The sequence below is a fragment of the Eleutherodactylus coqui genome, chromosome 2, assembly GCF_035609145.1.
Source record: "Eleutherodactylus coqui strain aEleCoq1 chromosome 2, aEleCoq1.hap1, whole genome shotgun sequence".
Lineage (NCBI taxonomy): Eukaryota > Metazoa > Chordata > Amphibia > Anura > Eleutherodactylidae > Eleutherodactylus > Eleutherodactylus coqui.
The window spans coordinates 174,420,871-174,440,978 of NC_089838.1; the positions used below are offsets into that span (position 1 = coordinate 174,420,871).

General features: G+C 40.1%; 1 protein-coding gene across 5 annotated transcripts in view; it reads right to left on the bottom strand.

Annotated features, from left to right (window-relative positions):
- Positions 1 to 747: 747 nt before the first annotated feature.
- Positions 748 to 20,108, bottom strand: part of KMT2E (lysine methyltransferase 2E (inactive)) — a 95,596-nt gene continuing 76,235 nt past the window's right edge. For all 5 annotated transcript variants that reach the window (XM_066591965.1, XM_066591963.1, XM_066591964.1 and 2 more), the window contains 9 exons: positions 15,089 to 15,340; positions 14,850 to 14,994; positions 12,625 to 12,875; positions 11,762 to 11,818; positions 10,429 to 10,995; positions 7,621 to 7,922; positions 5,571 to 5,659; positions 4,685 to 4,779; positions 748 to 2,962 (listed from right to left, as the gene is read on the bottom strand). In XM_066591965.1, the coding sequence (XP_066448062.1) occupies positions 1,532 to 2,962; positions 4,685 to 4,779; positions 5,571 to 5,659; positions 7,621 to 7,922; positions 10,429 to 10,995; positions 11,762 to 11,818; positions 12,625 to 12,875; positions 14,850 to 14,994; positions 15,089 to 15,340 (3,189 nt within the window). In that variant the 3' untranslated portion in view covers positions 748 to 1,531. The remainder of the gene's footprint in view (positions 2,963 to 4,684; positions 4,780 to 5,570; positions 5,660 to 7,620; positions 7,923 to 10,428; positions 10,996 to 11,761; positions 11,819 to 12,624; positions 12,876 to 14,849; positions 14,995 to 15,088; positions 15,341 to 20,108) is intronic.

Here is a 20,108-nt window from a genome sequence, read left to right on the forward strand (position 1 = left end):
ATGGGACAGCTGGAAGTGGGACAACCCCTTTAACCTTTCCAATCCAATTTGTATCCTGGTTTTCCTAGGGGGCTTACTCTTTTTCTGCTGTTATACAATGGCGCTATATGCTGGCTAAAGCCAGTACTGCATGAGGTGACACGTTGGATAGGCTCCAACAGCAGAGAGGCTGGCAATATACAGTAAGAGAACCCCGACGGACGTCTTCCAACATCGGAGCTGTACAGCCTTAAATCATAATGTCTTCAGACGTCAGACAGGAGTGCAAAGGGTTAAAATCCACATGAAGCAGCTAACTGCGAATGAAAACAGTGCCACAAATCACTACAGCTTTCAAATTTTGTTAATGGGCGTGCAGTTTTATGTGTAAAGCCGCTCTTTATTAATGACCACATGGTTTGACAGAATCTGAAATCATGTAACAAAACCACATAGTGGTGCACGTTTCAGCCGCCACATGTAACCTTACCCTTATTAAGTCTGTGTAGTCCCAACCGAAAATAACTGCTCACGTGGCTTTATTTGCTTGGTGATCAACTGACTTGCATGCAAAAAATGACCACAAAAGAGTTCCAATAAGTGTCTGATGTACCCATCAGCGATGCATGACTGAAGCCCCACAGCAGGCAGTACGGTTACAGTAATACTTAATATAGAAAAGCAGGCTTATAATTATGTTTTACTGGTTTGAAGAGAACTGAAAATTGAGAAAACACAACACCACAACATGTTTGAAATAGTCAGGAAAAAGTGCTGACAATGCATTTTAATGTACAATTTAAGTGCTGCAGTTATGCATCAACATTAATTTTTGTAAAATGTATGAAAGGACTAACCTGATAAAACGGACATAATTGTGGTTTATTAACATGAATGCCCAACCAGTGCTGCAAATGTGACAGTATATTACAAAAATTAAATGTCATATACTGTACTACTTCCACAAGGATCATACAATAAAAAAATTATGTACAATGTTTTATCAAATGAGGTGGAAGCTTTAAGCAATATACAGGCAAATACAGTATTTACAAAACTTCTAAAGAAGTCAAGATGTTAAAACAGAACTATACATTAAATTACAATTGTGTAAATAAGCAAGGGGCAATGTAACATTGAAACTGGCTCTGTGTTATCTATACACACAAATAGCACAGGAGGGAAAATAAAATGCGTTAGTGCTCTTACCTGTGTATTTAGATCACATATAAAACTTACAATAGAAAACATTCACAAATGAACTGACAAGTGACATACATGTTGTGCAGCATCAATTCTACTGCATCAGAACAGAACTGGAATGTGTTTACTCAATCTAAGGACTCAAAATTGGCTTCAAAGCACAACTATCAGACGTAAAAAAAAATGGGGGGGGGGAGGGGAGGGGAAAGGAAAGTGAAAGCGCACTGGTACTTGGATTTTTACAAATTTTCATATACAGGCTTTAAAAAGCACCTTTACAAGGTACATAGAAAATGTACAGTTTATCTTACACAACATTTTAAAAATGTTAAGCACAACAATACCAAATCTAATGCCAGCCTGAGCCATGATAATTGTTTTGGAAAGGTGGCACCTGCGGTCTGTGAATAGGTAACTGGCCAGGCACTGGGGAGGCCTGCTGTGGCCCTTGTACTCCATGGGGTAGATTTACAGACCCGGGATGGTGACAGAACCCTGCAGGTGATGCAATACTGTTTGGTCCTTGCGGTTGAATATGAGGTCCCTGACTAGGAAGTGAATGGTGTTGTCCTGGTGCAGAAGACTGGTGTTGTGACACAGACCCCACCGTATTATGAACAGGAGCTTGGGTTGAGTACGATGCTACAGACGGGTGGGCCCCTGAAGGAAACATTGCAGGTCCTTGGTGAGTCTGTAAATGTAATCCTTGCGGTGACGTGGAGTGATGTCCCGAACCACTTAGAACACTAACTGATTGAGGTGGAGGTGGTGGTGGGGGAGGCGGCGGAGGGGGGGCATTGTTTAAAACATGCTGGTGTTGTACCTGCAGGCCCTGGTGACCAGCTGGGACATGCTGCATGTGGGAATGGTGGGAACTTGGGCCAGGCGGAGGTGGGGGAGGAGGTGGTAAATGGTGTCCTGTTGTCTGTGAATGAATGAGTGTGCCACTGGCAACAGGGACGGCATGAACTGGACCTGAAACATGCGCCTGATGACATCCCGGTGGAGGAGGTGGTGGTGGGGGAGGAACACTTGATGGTGTACTCTGCAGGTGTACAGCGGAGTTCTGCGAAGGCATATAATGTCCAGAATTTACATGATGTCCTTGAACTGCTGGTTGTCCCGTGGTTGTTGCATGGCCCTGATTTGGACAGGATGTAAACACAGGCTGCTGGGGAATATTTCCTTTAATTTGACTATAATTCTGAAACGATGCAGATGGTTGCTGGTTTGGATAAAAGTTTGTTGCTGCTGTTGGTGGTGGGGGAGGGGGAGGTGGGGCAGCGTTGTTCACAGTCTGTTGATTGAAGGGACTATAAACAGTTGAACACTGTCCTGTCTGTGCCTGGGAAAACAGCTGCCCACCTGCTGGCTGTGGATTAGAAGGCTGCAAGTTTTGAGATACAGGGTAAAAGTTCACGTGGTTCTCTCTTTGTGGTGTCGGGGCTGCCTGATGGGAAGGAGGATGGAGAGATCTGTATGGAGATCCCAACTGTTGTGAATGAGGCTTTGGTGAAAGATAACCATGCTGCACAGGTGGGTGCGGTGTGGATGATTTTGGAGGTTGCTCCAGATGAGGAGAAGAAGGACAATGCAGTTTTAAAGGTGTTGAAGGCAGCTTTTGTGAATGAGGTTGTGCAATATGGGACTTCGAAAGTGTTAACGGTTTCTGATGTGGCTCTGATTTAAAGGGGCTTGTATTTTCTGCCATTGGCGTATTTCCGGTGGTTTCTTGTGGAGCATCGGTCTTCAAAGGTGGTTTAGATCCTGAAGAACAAGGCTATAAGCAAGAAAAAAATAAAAATGCTTTTAACACCAAAAGTTTAAAAAGGAAAAAAAAAAACTGTTGTATTAATTAAAACAACAAGATTATCTAAAACCTACACAGCGATGTATTTTATATACTAAATTGTAGCTACGTAAATTATACATTAACCATTTCCTACATGCAAAATACAAAACAAATTGGAAGACAATATAGGTTATACCTATGTATAAATGTAGAGATTTGATTAACTCCTTGCTGATAATTGCTGTATGTTGATGGCAAATGCTGCGGGGTAGCATACGGAGCAGGTTTAGCAGCTGAACCCTGTAGGATTAAGCTGTAGATCACAAAAAATAAACTGCCATATAGCTATGCTGATGGAAATAAAAGAAAATTATTTTTTTTTTTATAATTCCTGGAAAGAGGGGGTGAAAAACCTAAAAAGTCGCCACCCCACAAAACTGGCTGTGGTGGGTAGGGGTTAACAAACAGATTTGATATCGGTGCCTCCTAATAGAAATGTTGTGCAACCTCTCTGCTGAATGAAGCAGTACTGATACTCGGCAGCTTTTGCGCTTAAAAGCAAAATAAGAACTACAGTTAATTTCTGTATTTATTACTAATAAAATGTAATCTGATTGACAACCAAGTCACAATTACAGACTGTGTAAAGGTCCATTTACACAGGACGAATGTTGCAGAAACTATGCACGACACTCGTCCCTGTATTTCCTCGCTCCCGTGCCCCTGCTCGGGAGCTAGCAGAGCTGTCTTGCTCATGGAGCGGCCAGCAGGGGGGAGGGCATGCAGGAGATTTCTCTCCTCCGGCTCCCCCGCCCCTATCCATTGAGATAACACAGCTGCCGTTCAGTACTGAACAACCGCTGTTTAAACAGAGCGATGAGCTCATCGTTCAGTTTAAACAGCGGCAGTTCAGTAGTGAACGGCCGCTGTGTTATCTCAATTGAGAGGGGCGGGGGAGCGAGGAAACACGGGGACGAGTTTCGGGCATCGTTTGTGAAAAGGACTGACTAAAGAATGGTTGAAATTATTTTTTGCATTGAAATGTTGTCCCCAATTCTAGCTATTGATGAACCTATTCTTAGGATAGTATTGAAGAATAAGATCGATCACACCAAAATGAGTATTTTATTGATGCCCAACATAAGAATTTGTAACCAGTGGTATTACACTTAGTGTAAGTGTTAGCTACATTTCTTATATGTGTAACGTTTTGGGTAAGATTGCTCTTCATCAGAAATAGCTTGTGGTGGAAGATGAGCGACAATCACACCTGAATCAGGATCAAATATGCCTGAAAGTAAATTGGGTTGTAAATACTAGGGATGTGTACAGAGGGGATTGAATCGCCACTCGACACACCTCTACCACTTACAACAAGGTTTCCTTTCTTGGCATTGCTAACTTTATGATCCTCTATTTTGTGAAAACATTGATGCTCTCAAACTCAATTAAGGCCCAATATCTATGAGTGGATTTGAATTGCAGAGAGGCCACGGATTCTGCGGCAAAGCAGGAGTTTGCCTAAGTGGCAAAATTGAAATCTACAAGTATTATTTAAAAGTATTACTGTTGTCCCAACCATTCTAATAATGGAGAATAAAAGACAAGGAAATCCTTTAATCATTCAAATAGAATTAGCCTGTGTATTTTTCAAGTCCTCTATGATATATCATGCGTAAGCTAGCCACTTGGTATAGAAAAGTATCTTACCAAATTCTGCTTAGGACTTCTGCAATTCTTCTGGCATGCATCCGAGGACTGGTTTTCCTTAACATTTGCACATTCTCCATTTTCTGTTTCACCATCTGATGAGTGGAAAAAAACAAGCTTATAAAAGGGCAAGCAAACAGTATAGCGTGTTTAGGGAATAGCAAGTCATAGGGTAGTGATGCACTGTGACATTATGCACACATTTCCCATTAGTCTTTATAGGTTGCTAAATACAGGACACTTATGCTTCCCATATTTAACCCATCCATGCTCTACAGTCCACCAATGTGGATCATCTCATTGCAAGAGGGCATCAGGGCCAACGTAAATAACTGCCCTCTTGCTGACATATTCCATAATGACAGACAGTAGCCACCATCTCACAAGATAACAGACAAAAGGTGCTTCCGCATGTATGATTAACAATAGACAAAAATCCATTAGGATAGTAGAAAAATCACATTAACGATATGTTCAGACAATGGAATTGTGGCAAATTTCATCTCAAAAAACCGGGGACAGAATCTGCTGTGGTTTTAGGCACAAGTCCACAAGCAGATTTAATCCTGCCAATGGGCAAAATCCGCACGTGTAATTAATTCTGAAGCGGAAACAAGTGTTTCCGCATCAAGAAGGGACATGTCACTTCTCGACATTTCCCCGTTGGGATTCAGTCCATTGACAGGGATAAATCCAGGTGAGGATTTACACCAAAAAAACAGCAGAAAGCTACGGATTTTGTCACTGTTTTTAGAGGTGGAATTCCACAGTGAATAAATTGGCTGGGAAATTCTATACATACAACATTTAGACATATTCTTTTGTCCATTTTAATTCTGGATAATTTTTAACTAACCAAAAGCGTATGATAATCTATTTAACCTACCACCATCTTTATCCTTCCTGTGGTCACTCAACAACAAAGCTCTGTGATAGCTCCTTTCTCGGACTTGTTCTACAGATGTTGAAGAAGTCCTGAAAATATAAAAACGAAAAAAATACATCATCAAGTTAGGAAAACCATACAGTTTAGGATTTGTACTCAATATTACGCAATTAACTTGTTTCACTCATCTGTGCTCTCATACTAATCATATACATTAGATGAACGTTGGCCAAACCCACTGATTTTGGCGGGACTGGCCAACCAAATAATGCAGTGGTCTAACCAGTGTTTCGGGAATCCACATGTGCCTCATAACCTCTCGCATGGCTTGCTGAATTATGACTATATGTACTGGCAAATTACATTTTTTTTACAGTTCTAACCACCAAACTGTGATAATTTAGATGGCATACTACCGATGTCAAATTTCACACTGAAATATTAAATTAGCAAATGTTTGCAATTTTGCTCCTCCACATAGAGGCTAGGGCAACATGATGACTTTGGGCACAACACATCTTATTCAACCAAAGATAATATGGTCGCGTTAGGTTTGGATTTCTTGCTACTGTCGGGTCACAGCAACTTGAGTTGCAACATTACTGCGTTCACTTACATTATAGTGCAATCTTTGACCACGTAAGACATTTCACTCATAAAAAAATCACCATATAGCCCTAATCTAAAAATCCAGATGGCAGATGTCAGGGGTAAAGGATCAGTCATGCTGAATTTCAACTCTCCAGCTCTTTAGTTCTCACACGAGCCATTGAGAACAGGTCAAAATTCAGGGGTTGGGAAGGAACAGGTGCTGGCCGAATGAAATATTAACACAGTATATTAGGCCAAAAAAAAGGACACATGTCCAGCCAGTTCAGCCTATTACTCCAATGTTGATATAGTTCTAAAAAAAAGGTAGAAGCAAATTTTCTTCATTTAAAGGGAAAAAAATACCTTCCCGACTCAGAGTTTGGCAATCAGAATAATCCCTTGACCAACAACCCTTCAGAAGTAATCAGTGACAATAACATGTAATATAACGCTCAAGAAAGGTGTCCAGGCCCCTCTTATACTCTTATTGTATTTTTCATCACTATGACCTCATGCAGTGTGTTCAATAGTCTCACTTCTCTTACAGGAAAGAATCCCTTTTTTATATTGGTGTACAAATTTTTTATTTTCTAGATCAGGGGTGTCAAACTCCTTTTCACTCATTTTCAGGCTTATGGCTGCCTTCAAAGGATCGATTGTAACTTTAAAGACTGTGTAGTAATAGTGCCTCCCATAGTGGCTGCAGTAGTAATTAGTGACCACATAAAATGAGGTGGCGGTCCAGATTCAGCCCACAGGCCTTGTGTTTGTCACATGTGCTCTGGACATAGGAGGATGCCCCCTTTGTTACTATTACAGTCCTGGGTATAAACAGATCTCTGTATTGTCCCCTGATATATTTATACATAGTTATTAGGTCACTTCTCAGCCACCTTTTTTCTAAACGAAATAATCCCAATGTTGATAGCCTCTCTGGGTAGTGTAGTCCATCCATTCAGTTTATTGCTTTAGTTGCCTACCTTTGTACCGACTCAAGCTCCGATATGTCCTTCTTGAGTACCGGTGCCCAAAACTGTATACAATATTCCATGTGTGGTCTGACCGGTGACTTGTAAAGAGGAAGATTCCTATGTAAATCTTTGCTGAGCTATTTGTGTGTCTATCATTATTTTCTAATGCACAGCACACTAAGATTACTAAGGAGGGAGGGAATCAAAAAGATTTTGCATCTCCCTGATGTATTTTCCCCCAATTACAATATTCTTTGGGTCGCTTTGGTTAATAGACAACTGAATCTGTTGCCACACTATGCTGCTAAACTAGCCATGGACTCAAATGAAATATTGCATCACAAAACTTGCACTAAAAATTGATGTTTTAGTTGATAATAGATATAAAAACTAGAAACTTTTCAAGAGATTTCTAGTCTATCCACCTTACTTCTAACATTGCTTAAAAAGAAAAAGCAAACAAATAGGAAAATGAAAATATTTTATACCATTGAACCTCTGGATCACTTTTCTCATTAGCAGAAGCCTCCATATCTTGTGAACTTTGGTCTGTCTCTTCTGAGGTGGTGTTCTGGACTTCAGCCGGCAGTGGTACAGTCAATTTAGTGACACTCTCATTAAGTTCTACACTTTCCAAATTGTTGCTACAGTGTTCAGTAGTAATAGAACAGTTCCCAGGTATATTTCCACTTTCATGGTCTGGGGAAAGTGTGACCAGAGGCAAAGTTTCAGACTTTGAGCCACTCTTTCTAGCTTCGCGTTGCCTTTTTCGGTACTCTAATAAAGATACCTGCATGAAACACATACACAATTGGCACATTTTTCCACATAAACACTAACACACTATGTAAACAAACAAACAAAAAAGTTTACAGTAAGTTTCAGCAGTAAAGGCCCATTTAAACACAATTATCACTCAAAAGCTATTTTTTGAGCGATAATCGTTGTGTCTAAACGCGCTGCACTATTTGTTCATCACTCATCTTTAGCAAGCTAAGATGTCACACTTGAAAATGACCAATTTATTTTAGTGATGTAATTCCCATGGGCACGTGTGAAAATCGCAAGTGCAGCGAGTATTTCTCAGTCTGATATCACACTCGCTTGTGTGAAAGCACCCTGAAGATAGCATTCAACAAGTTATCAGTCACCTCAAGCTATTCAAACATGCCTTTTATCTTTGCACATTTTCATAGCTCAGTTTAATTGTTCAGCCGATTATAAATTGTGTAGTGCCCAGCATTTCTTGCACACATTTCTGGAGAGGTCTCAGAGATGACACAATTGGTTAGATACCACACGTGAAAATAGTCTATATGAAAGCACCCTAAAGGTTCATTTATACAGACGCACTACTGACTAACTAAAGCATGGTTTTCTCCCAGGATGAAGTTGGGCAGAGTACACCTTGCTTCACTGCACATGCCGGCATAGTTCTAGGTGGCAGGGGGAATGTCAAGCATGGAAAGGAGGGTTTAGAGACCGCACTGCGTTGCGTTACTTTGAGATGCCTTTTCAAAATAAGCCGCTAACTATACCTGATAAACAACCGTTCCTGCCCACTATATTATGTGTACCCTGCATTTTTCACCAGTTTCCTCCCTCTACAGGCTGCATATCCAATTTTCAGTTAGTATGTGTGAGTTTCTCTCCCTTCTCCTCAGATAGACTTGTATGCGCAGAATGAGTCATGACTTTCCTCCACCTCTGTTCCTAGAGACAGACTTCATATGACAACAGGCAGTAGAAAGTAAATTAGAAGGGCCAGTATTGGGGATTTTACAGCATGAAAATGTCATGTTTTTAAAAAAACAAAAAAAACTTAAGTCATTTTTGATACTTATCACATTGGCCATCATATTTAAAAATCGTTGTCTCACAGTATAATGACCATTTAAATTTTGCTACTGAGAAATTTTTTTTGCCCCTAAACCTTTCAGTTTAGGAGCCAATAGCTCCTAGGTATTTTTTTTCCAGCCTTCAGCACTGACATTTATTTAGCAGCCCTGAAGATTTACTGCCAGCAGCCCAAAAAATTAAAGCTATCAATCTAAAGTATAAACTCACAGGGGTGTTTTGTTTTTTGCCCGACGACCTTCATCCATAGTTTGAAACAGTCTGTTTGGGATACCCACAGAAATTACAGCTCACTACTTGATGGTTGGTTGTTAATGTTTGTGTGTTGTATTGTGCCTATGCAAAACTGTATACCGTATATACCGGCGTATAAGGCGACGGGGCGTATAAGACGACCCCCCAACTGTCACCTTATACGCCGGTATTCAGTGGAGAAAAAAAAAAAAATTTTATTACTCACCTCCCACGGCGTTCTGTCGCGCTCCGGCAGGCTGTCGCTCGCTCCTCGTCCCCGGCGCAGCATAGCTTTCTGAATGTGGGGCTTGAAATCCCCGCTTCCAGAAAGCTAATACACACGCCGGCAGCCATGACATCATTGAATGGCTGTGATTGGCTAAAGCACACGTGGCTTCAGCCAATCACACTATTCAATGACATCATTGAATGGGTGTGATTGCTAACACGTGCGCCTTCAGCCAATCACAGCCATTCAATGATGTCATTGAATAGTGTGATTGGCTGAAGCCACGTGTGCTTTAGCCAATCACAGCCATTCAATGCTGTCATGGCTGCCGGCGTGTGTATTAGCTTTCTGGAAGCGGGGATTTCAAGCCCCGCATTCAGAAAGCTATGCTGCGGCGGGGACGAGGAGCGAGCGACAGCCTGCCGGAGCGAGCGACATCCTGCCGGAGCGCGACAGAACGCCGTGGGAGGTGAGTAATAAAATTTTTTTTTTTTACACTTTTTTTTTTTGTATTACCGGCGCATAAGACGACCCCCGACTGCAGAGCAGATTTTTCGGGGTTCAAAAGTCGTCTTATACGCCGGTATATACGGTAGATTCTGATTTTCAGAATGGCTCCACAACTGCCTTTTCATGCATCTAAAATTTATATGAGGAGAAATAATCCCAAACTTTTCAAGTCTTCTATCATTTTTCACAAACCCTGTACTTTTTGGTTAACATTTGAGGAACAGTTACTCCTGTTGAAATAGTATCAGCTGCACGGTTATATACAAATCAGTTTGTGATCTGTTGATGTGCAGCACATTGATAGAACACTTCATTTACTGGTTTTTGTTTTACTTTAAACATGCTTCTAAAATATAACGTGGCGGCACAGGATTTTCTAACTTTGTGTCACAGACTGAAGTATTTGCAAGTCAATCAAATGTAGAACCTGTACTAAAACATAGGACGCTGCAGATTATTCACCAACCTTTTTCTTTTGTGGAGGATTTAATGGTGTTCCATTTCCATCTAAAATACCATCATTGCCAAGTGCTCTACCAAATCCAGTAAGAAGTCCTTCTTCTGAACAAAAAATTGATCCATCCATATACATACTACGGGCCTCCTCTTGGATCAGGCACTTTGAGTCACTCATTCGGAATCCACCACCAACTTCTAACTGGTGGGAAGGGGTCAAATCTCGCAAGTTAGAATTTACTGCAGAGAAATTCACTCCTGTCCTTTCTGGGCTTTTGATCCAAGATGAATATACTGCACCCCGTCCGCAGAGAGCATTTTCCTGCTGGCTGTTTGAATCAGTCCTATCCCGGGAAAAGGGCTCCATGTTTTTTTGTAATGCAGTATGTTCATTTATTTCAAGTCCCAACGGAAGGTCTATAGTGGATTCACTTTCTGATGTGCATTGTCTGCTTATCTCTGTCCTGCTCCGTGGGCTAGAATAACCAATAGTCTTTATTTCTTGTACACCGATTTCAGCAAGATTTGGATTTCTGAATGAATTCAAAGCCAAAGTTGTTGCTGCTCGATCACTACCCTATTAACAAAAGGAACATTATAAGTTGCATTCACCAATTTCCCAGGGAAAAATGTAATTAAAATTTGATTTATATAGGATGTTACTTTAAAATAGTCATAAAACATATCTATCTCATGCAGAATCCAAGTATAAATTTACTAACTGGTTTGCATTTAAAAGCTCAATGTTTTCAGAGCGTCAGCTGTGCTGAAAAGCATCTTCGATTTATTTCCTTCACACTGGCGAGCGATATGGGGCTGTGAATTTTGCTCCCATATCGCACTCCCCACCATGTGAAAGCTTCATGGATGCAAGGCGTTTTTCATGTGAAAACGGCCTCGCACCACTTCAGGGATGAAGGGAAATCCACACCCCACCCTGCCCCATTGACAACAATGGGCCTGCAATGTGAGATCACGCATGATCCATGATAAAATGTAGCATGCTACGATTTATTATCCGCGCTTGGCATCTGCAAATAATTAAAAATCAAATCTGCAGGTGTTAAATAAAGTGCAGATGCCCCATGCTTCTCTATGGGCGGCATGAACTGCGGATCACCCATGTGGATTTTGCACATTGAAGTAAAAATGCGTGTTTTGCTAAATTTTTCATGAAATGACATGATTTGACCACAACGTGAGAACTCATCCTAACTATATAGATATTACATCATAGCAGGCGAGCTATATTACTCCTCTGCACATTGAGACTCACATTACTAGGATATGAGAAAAAGTTACTGCCACAACTCTACTACTACTATTGTGCATCACATACTTACATCTTGGCCACAGGATTTACGAATCAGTTCTGGAGAACTCTCTGGTGAAGATATGCTCTGGAATGAATTGTAAAAGAAAAGTCAGATGTAAAATATAGTCTTAAGTAGTGCTGGGGGAAAAAAAAGAAAAAGTCATCCAAAAGGTATTCTTTACCCCAGGATATTACTAAAAATGAGGTAGAGGCTTCGTCTACTGACTTTTTCCCACTTAAGATCAAAAAGGTACGGCCAAAGGCCATTCAGGCCCGCTAGCCAGAAGCCCAAAGGCCATAGGTACACTGCTTCTCAGCTGTAAGGTATTAACACTGAGACTATTCAGCCATAGACAAAGTCCATCAGGTCCCGAGTCTGGATATTGATCGCACAGAAAACCATCCCCCATAATCTTCATTCTTGTGGGGTTAAGGCAAAGATGGAATCCAATCCCTTTTATTTATGCAAGGTTGTTCCACTAAGTACTGGCAGGAGATGCTCTTAAAAAGCGTGCATTTGGGTCCCCAGGTACCCCGCTCAAATCAGTAGTGATAACAGGTACCTGCAGTCCACCACCTTTAGAGATCTGGAGGAATCCTTGAAATAGCTGAGATAGCCAACCAGCCGCTACCTCAGCAGTTTCAAACCCGTCATATGGACAGGAAACAGGGATTGAAGAGGTGAAGGGTGTTCCTGCCTCTGAAAAGATCTGAGAGGTTCCCGTTTCCTGTCTGGAGGAAGGCGGGCTCTTTCATAGGTGCCGTCATGGGCATAAAGGTGAGGGAAAAAACCCTCAGTATGAACAGGGTTTTACAATTCGCCTCCTCTAAACCAACAAATAAGAAATAGGTACCATAAAACACCATGAGGTAAAAACTACTGCTACTTACCTCAAAATGTAAGTGATTTCCACGTATACATGGAGTTACAGGTGTAATTGGTGAAAAGGTATGCTTGCAGTTGCTACGATTTTCATCCTCTACTTTTACCCTGGGAGGAGTAGTAAATATTGAAGTTTCTGTGGAAAGGATATCTGCATGGGTAGGTGTAGCATAAGGAGATGCAGTAGGTGTTGAATTTTCTGAGTAAGTACAGTCCAATAATTGATACAATCTACGTTTTTTCAATGGAGTTGTTAGATCTGTTTAGGAAGAGAAAAAATATATATCAATAAAATTCAACCTCCTAAAGCATGCAAAACCTAAAAAAGTTTTAAGTTGGTCATAAAAGGGAATCGGTCTTCAACAATTGGCAATCATAATCTAAGTTAAGGTGCTTATAGTGCAGGTGATGTGGTGTGTTAAGGTGCTTCTAGTTTAGGTGAGGTGGTGTCTGGGAAGCCTCTTTTCATAGTCACCCGGTTCCTACAGTGTCCCTTGGAATCAGCATGCATAGCAAGCTGTACTCTTTGCTACACGAGCGGTACTTTCTGAAAAAAGTCAAGGTTGCTGAGCATGCGCTGACTTTAATGGTGGATACTGCAAGAATTATTTATCATGAACTGTGAATGCCATACGGTAAAAAAAAATATATGTGGAATTTCAAAATTGCACTGGTCATCCTGCTACTCAAAAAAAATATTTTGATAAGAAAAAAGGACCAAGAAGTTGTAGGTACCCCATATTGGTACCAATAAAAATACAACTCAACACACACAAAAAAAGAAAATTTGATATAACAATTTCTATGGTTTTAGAAGTAATAAAACATAATGAGCTACACAAATTTTGTATCTTTATCATCCTGAAATGCAGAATAAGGTTATTTTACAGGAAAGTGCATGCTGTAAAAGCAAGACGCCCACTCACTTGGCACAATTGTGTTTTTTCACCCCACTTACAACATATTGATGTGGTACATTAAATTATATAATTAAAAACCACAACTCGTCCTTCAAAAAACAAGCCCTCAGACACATCTGTTAGTGGAAAAATAAAGCCCTTAGAACGTGGGGATGAAAAAAGCGAGAAGAAAATAAAACGAAAAGCTTGTCATCGTAGGAGTTAAACCACTGAACTAGACAGACGAATAAAATATATTTATATATACATACACACACGGCAGTTTGTAAGAGGGAAAAAATTTACAACTATGCCAATGTGCTCATTAAAGACCAAAAGGGTCGGTCTGGGAAGTATGTATACAGATACATGATGAAAACTACCTCCACCAAAAATTGAGAATCTGATATCATTTGCACTAGAAGCTCGGTTTGCACTCTGCTATCACCATCCAGTCAAATCCTCAAGTCCAAGAAGGGGATACAAGATTGTTGACATAAGTAAACTTTATACTTAGCCTATTCTTGTTTAAAGATGCAGGGAAATCTTAATGTGGGACGACGGCCAACACAGGATTGAAAAGGGTTAATTCTGTTGGCCTCCGCTCACAAATGTGCTCTTCTGACACGTACAGCAAAACCTCTCCAGAAAATTACCACCCCTTTATTCAGGCAATATTTCATGTGACAGATTTAAAGTTTCATCAAATAAAATCCATACTGGCCATATTTTTGGAAAGGACCACCTCCTGAGAAGATCACTTTTCTGTGCGATCTTGGGTGGCTGTCTTAGATGATTTTCACTGCATTAGTCTGAAGGCCCATTTACATCTGCATGAGGGCTTTCTGTCTGTCCCGGCTTTGGAGCATAAATTCGGAATTACAACCGATTTTTCTTTCCACTGATTTCAATAGGTTTTCAAAAGTGAATGCTTTCAATTTGCTTCCACTCGTTCTCTCTTAACGGAACAAACAATGCTTTCGGCAGCACTATTTCTTCCATTGAAAAAAAAACCAAAAAAAAAACCATAAAGCTAAAGTATTCTGTTTTTTGAAAACACTTTGAAATTAACAAAAAGTTTAATTTAGTTTCTCTGTTACAAACTAAACACACAAAAAGCCCTAATGCAGATTTGAATGAGCCCTAAGGCAGAGTACACAAATAGCAGAGGCAATTTGCCACAAATGTCAACACAAATCTGTATATAACCCATGATTCAGATTCACTGTGGATTTTCTTTGCTACATGCAGATTCAGTCTTAAAAAAACTAAAAGATTAAAATCATCTAGCAAAACCTATTTGGTTTGAGTTAAGCTGTGCAAAATGACCTCACCTGCTAATGGACAGCTACCATTCATTACTAAATGGCACTTATTTTCGGCAAAAATAACTGGACTTTGAGATCCATCTTGGGTTGGGGAATCAAATGGATTCACTGGTGCAGAATATTCCTCTTCCAAAGCTTGTTTGAGCCAACGCTAAAAAGATAAAAAAATGCATTTGGGGAAATTAAATTTAATTGCTCTTAGTCCAAATGAGAAAAAAAAAATCCTAATAAATTCTCATTAATACCTTTTTGCAACAACTTGTAAGATTCTCCTCATCTTTTTTCTTTTTCTTCTCAGAAAGGAACGGTGAGGTAAATCGAATATAGTGCTTTGGAGTGGTATACATGTGTGGACTATAGATGAGGCCAGGCAGAGAATTCAATTGCGTAGCAAGAACTTCTGGATCTGTGGTTATCCGTAAAGGTTTGTCCAAAAAGGTCTCTCCATGTTTAGCAGGTTTTTCATGCTTCTCACTCAACCATTCATTAACCAAATGCTAGAAACAACAAAATACAGTTCGTTTTATGTAGTCTTCCTAAACGGTCAGTAAAGCTTGTACAGGCTGGAGTGAGTATTCAATGGGATGCAACTAACAATGCTTGAAGTCAACTTTTCATCTTTCCCAATGCATTAAAATTCTGTATAGATTAGCTGGATTATGGCATTAGCTTTCAGTCTAAACAGTCAGCATGTACAGTAAAGAACAGATTACAAATAAGGGAAGAGGTCAGTAGAGATAGGGAGATCCCTAAAGTAGTAGCAAAAAATGCCAGCAGTCCTAAAACCTTGTTAACCCCATAAAGATCAGATTGTTTTGGTCCTAAAACATCAGAGATATATATATTTTTTTTAATATGGTGGTTTTATGGTCCTAATCTTTTCTCTTGGGCTGTGTTTCTGGGTTTTATTAGGGGTAAGGTGTACAAAGAGCTTGACTTTTTTTTTAAATTCATAGCAATTTTTAAAATGAGTACATTTAGGCTAAAATTAAGTACATTTTGTTTCAGATATTTTCATATAATTTCTATAGTTTCAGATTACAGGGCAGCTATGGCTACGCTTTAGGTTGGCATGAATGGTCTTTTCTTATATACTTGTATTTTATTCTGTAATTTTTTTTTAACCCCTAAAGGAAGAGACACTTTAGGGATTTTACCCATGTGGTGGTTTAACTGCCCTATATTTATTCTTTCAGCTACCAAAATTATTTTTGCTGCGTTTTTTCCCCCGTGACATATAGGGCTATATTTTTTATATCTTTTTTACCGACTTTCTCCCCCCCCCTCCCCCATTTTAGTTTTATTGGGGGTAAAAGGTTGTTTTTTTTAAACATTTATAGACATTTTTAATTTAGTATGTTTACGCTAAAATAAAGTATGGGAATGGGTCCATTTTGTTTTGGACGTTTTGATATAGAATATGTACGGTTTTGGATTACAAGGCGCATACGGCGACTGCTTTGGTTGGCTTTGGGTCATTTTCTTTTTTAAGCATATATTTTTGCATTTTACTTTATTTTCTAGCTTTTTAAAAATTATTTATGTATTTTTTTTTTTGTTTACCATCTATGTCCCTCATGACATCATACAAGACCTATGGGGGACACCCCCCTCTTTTTTTAAATTTGACACTTTCCCACTGTAGCTGTGGAATCCACAGGAGCAGTTGCCATAGGAGCCCCAGTTACAAGAGAAAACATCCCCTTTAGTGACAATAGTTACTGGCAGAGCTGATCAGGGTCTACTACAACCCTGCACTCTGCTGGAGCAGGGAATCCCGGTCACGTGACTGACAGCTCATGTAAAGGACGTTATACATCCACTTTCACTTTAGTACATAGCACTTATTGAATGTTGTGTACTAAAGAAAGGAGGAGGCAGAAAGGGTTAAAAAAAACTCTCCTGCCTTCTCCTCCGGGCCACAGCTGGGACTAACAGCTACCAACCCAACATGCTTCTGATTTATTGCAGAAGCAGGATCTTCAAACCCCCACCTTATTTACAAATCGGCTGTGCTTAAAGCCCAAACCCAAGCACTGTAAATTTACAGTGCTTGGTTCTTAATGGGTTAAAGTAATTTTTACATCTATGTCCCCAATGACTGCATAAGACATCATTCACAACTTTGTTAATTTTTTATATTTCACACTGTAAATGGGACATCCATAGTAGCCCCAGCTACAGAGGAAATCATTCCCCTAATCTGACAGTAGTCACTGGCAGAGCTCATCTGTGTCTGCTAAGACCCAGCAGCTCTGCCATACCAGAGGTCACCCAGCAATCAGGTGATCACCGGGGCAACAGAGGAAACAGTGCTACTTCAGTTTCTTAGTTAGAAATGTTGGTCACGTGGCTAAGCATAAGGGCTGCACTGTTTATTACTCCAATTAAAGTTCTTTTCACTGATCAGAGTCTATATACACAGAAAGGAGACACACCGTAATCTCATTGGGGCATATAGGGCAATGTAATGATGTTAGGAAGGTATTTCATTTTTGACAAATTTTGGATTGTCAGATAAACCCTTTAAGCAGCGATCTTCATCTTGGCAGCATAAATGAACAGGCAAGTCTTGTTGGCATAGCAGAGCAGGTTTCAGGCAATGTAGTAGAGATGAGCAGGCTATGGCCTGACAAGGGTGGATATTACACGGTTGACCTGGTTTGGCAATTCACAGTAATACAACTAGGAACAACCCTCACTAATACTTGGGCCTATGTTCCTGTGAACTGCCAAAAAGCTTTACCTTGTGATTTCCAGCCTCGTCAAGACATAGCCTGCTTGGCTCTGCTACACTACCTGAGACTCCAGACCTGCTCACTCAAAAACAGTCTGCGCTAGCTCAGGACTGCTACACGTCTAAGCTTTGCCTGTTCGTCTATGCTGCCAAGCCAATCAGAGATCACCAGACAAAATGGCAGCTTAAGAGGGAATCTGACACCTACTTTTAGCCCTATAAGCAAATTTTATGGGTTAAAAGTACATGACCTGCAGAGTCAGGGAATGTGTTATACTTACCTCCCTCGTCTTTCCCATGGTATCAGCACTCGAAATGGCTGACCAGTGCATTGAGTGGAGCTACTAAGTAGTTCGCCCATTATAAATTCAGAATAGGCAGACTATCTAGCAGCATCACTCAATGGATTGAGTGTCAGCAAGCAGTGCGCAGACCAGTAAAAAGATGGGGCAAGCAAGTATAACACTTACATTTGGACGCAGCAGGTCACCGACTTTCAGCCCATAAGCTTAGCTTTATACTGCTTAAAGTAGCTGACAGAATCTCTTTAAAGATCCACTAAACAGCATCTACAGATCGACATCCCCCCGCATCTCTCGTCTATCAATCTAATGTGAATTGCCTGTTTAACAGCAGGCAGAAAACGTTTCTGGAGGACTATATATACATACACACATACATAGCAGTGGAGTGTTACATACATACATAAAAGTGAACATACATAGAAATGGTAATAGTTTGTTCGTCAGTTACCAAATTTCAAAGTGAATGAAAGAGAACTCTAAATACAATTATTATTATTCGGTGTGACCACCCTTTGCCTTCAAAACCGCATCAATTCTGCTAGGTACCCTTGCAAAGTCAGAGATTTTGTAGAATTATACCTAAGTGTATTATTAACCGATTATACCAAGCAAGTGATGATGATCATCATTTCACATATACGTAGAAACACAGTCATTAACTGAAACAGAAACAGCTGTGTAGGAGGCTTAAAACTAGGTAAAAAAAATGCCAAACTGCTACAAAAGGTAAGGTTGCGCAAGACGCTTTTCTGTCACGGGGCATACACGATGACAAGACTGAGCACAGCAACAAGAAACAAGGTAGATATCAGCAAAGTCTCTCCTAGGTAAAGATTTCAAAGCAGACAGAAGTTTTAAGTTGTGCTGTTCAAGCTCTTTTGAAAAAGCAAAAAGAAATGGGAAACGTTGCGCGCTGTAGATGCAGTGGTCGACCAAGGAAACTTAGTGCAGCAGATAAAAGACTGATTACACTTACATCCCTTCTAAATCGGAATATAAGGAGCAGTGCCATCAGCTGAAAACTGACAGACCCAAGTGGGACCCAGGTGCACCCATCTACTGTTCAAAGAAGTCTGGCCAGAAGTGGTCTTCATGGAAAAATTGCAGCCAAAAAGCCATCATACCTTTGATGTAGAGACAAAATCAAACAACTCAACTGTGCATGAAACCATGGGAACTGTGGTGCAGATAAGTGGCAGTAGGTGCTCTGGGCTGAATTGTCAAAATTTGAAAAGATTTTGCTACAACAGAAGGCAGTTTGTTCACCAAAAGGCTGGTGAACAGTACAATAATGTCTCTGCAGGCAACAGTGAAGCATGGTGGAGATTTTTTGCAAGTGGGGGGCTGCATTTCAGCAAATAGAGTTGAGGATCTGGTCAGGATGAACGGGGTCCTCGATGCTGAGAAATTAAGGCAGATACTTATCCACTTTACAATATTATCAGGAAGGCGTCCGATTCTCTCCAAATCTAAATGAATTCTGCAGTGGGACGATGATCCAAAACTTACAACCAATGTCAATAAGATCTATCTTCAGCATAAAGAAGAACAAGGAGTCCTGGAAGTGATGCTATGGCTCCACAGACCCCAATCTCATCATCATTTAGTCTGTCTGGGATTACATGTAAAGACCGCTGGATTTGAGCAATCCTACATCCACAGAAGATCTCAGTTAGGCGTTTGGAACAAACTCCCTGCTTAATTCTTTCAAAAACTGTGCAAGTGTACCTAGAAGAATTGATGCCGTTTTGAAGGCGAATGGTGCTCACACCAAATACTGATTTGACTTAGAGCTCTCTTGTTCATTTACTTTAGTTTATTTTTGTCAATTAACAAAATGCATTTACACTTCAATTTTGAAAGCATTCTTACTTTGCAGCATTTTTTTCACACCTACCTAAAACTTTAGCACAGTACTATAAAATATAATTATACACCTATTTATATAAATATATAATACATACACACACATTCTGTAGGACATACTAATTGTTTACTTTGAGGAATCATTATTGCATCAAGTTTTAAGAACGTAGAAGGATACCTTCAACAACAATTTATACGATGTGTATTAAGTGTAATATACTATCCAAATAGAAAATAAAGCTAAAAATGTTCATATTTTGGTAACTTTTCTTTGAGGACTACTGAGTCCCTTTCAAAGAGTGGCAGCATAAATGATGTAGAAAAGTATAAAAGTCCTTTTATGCCTCCATAATACTA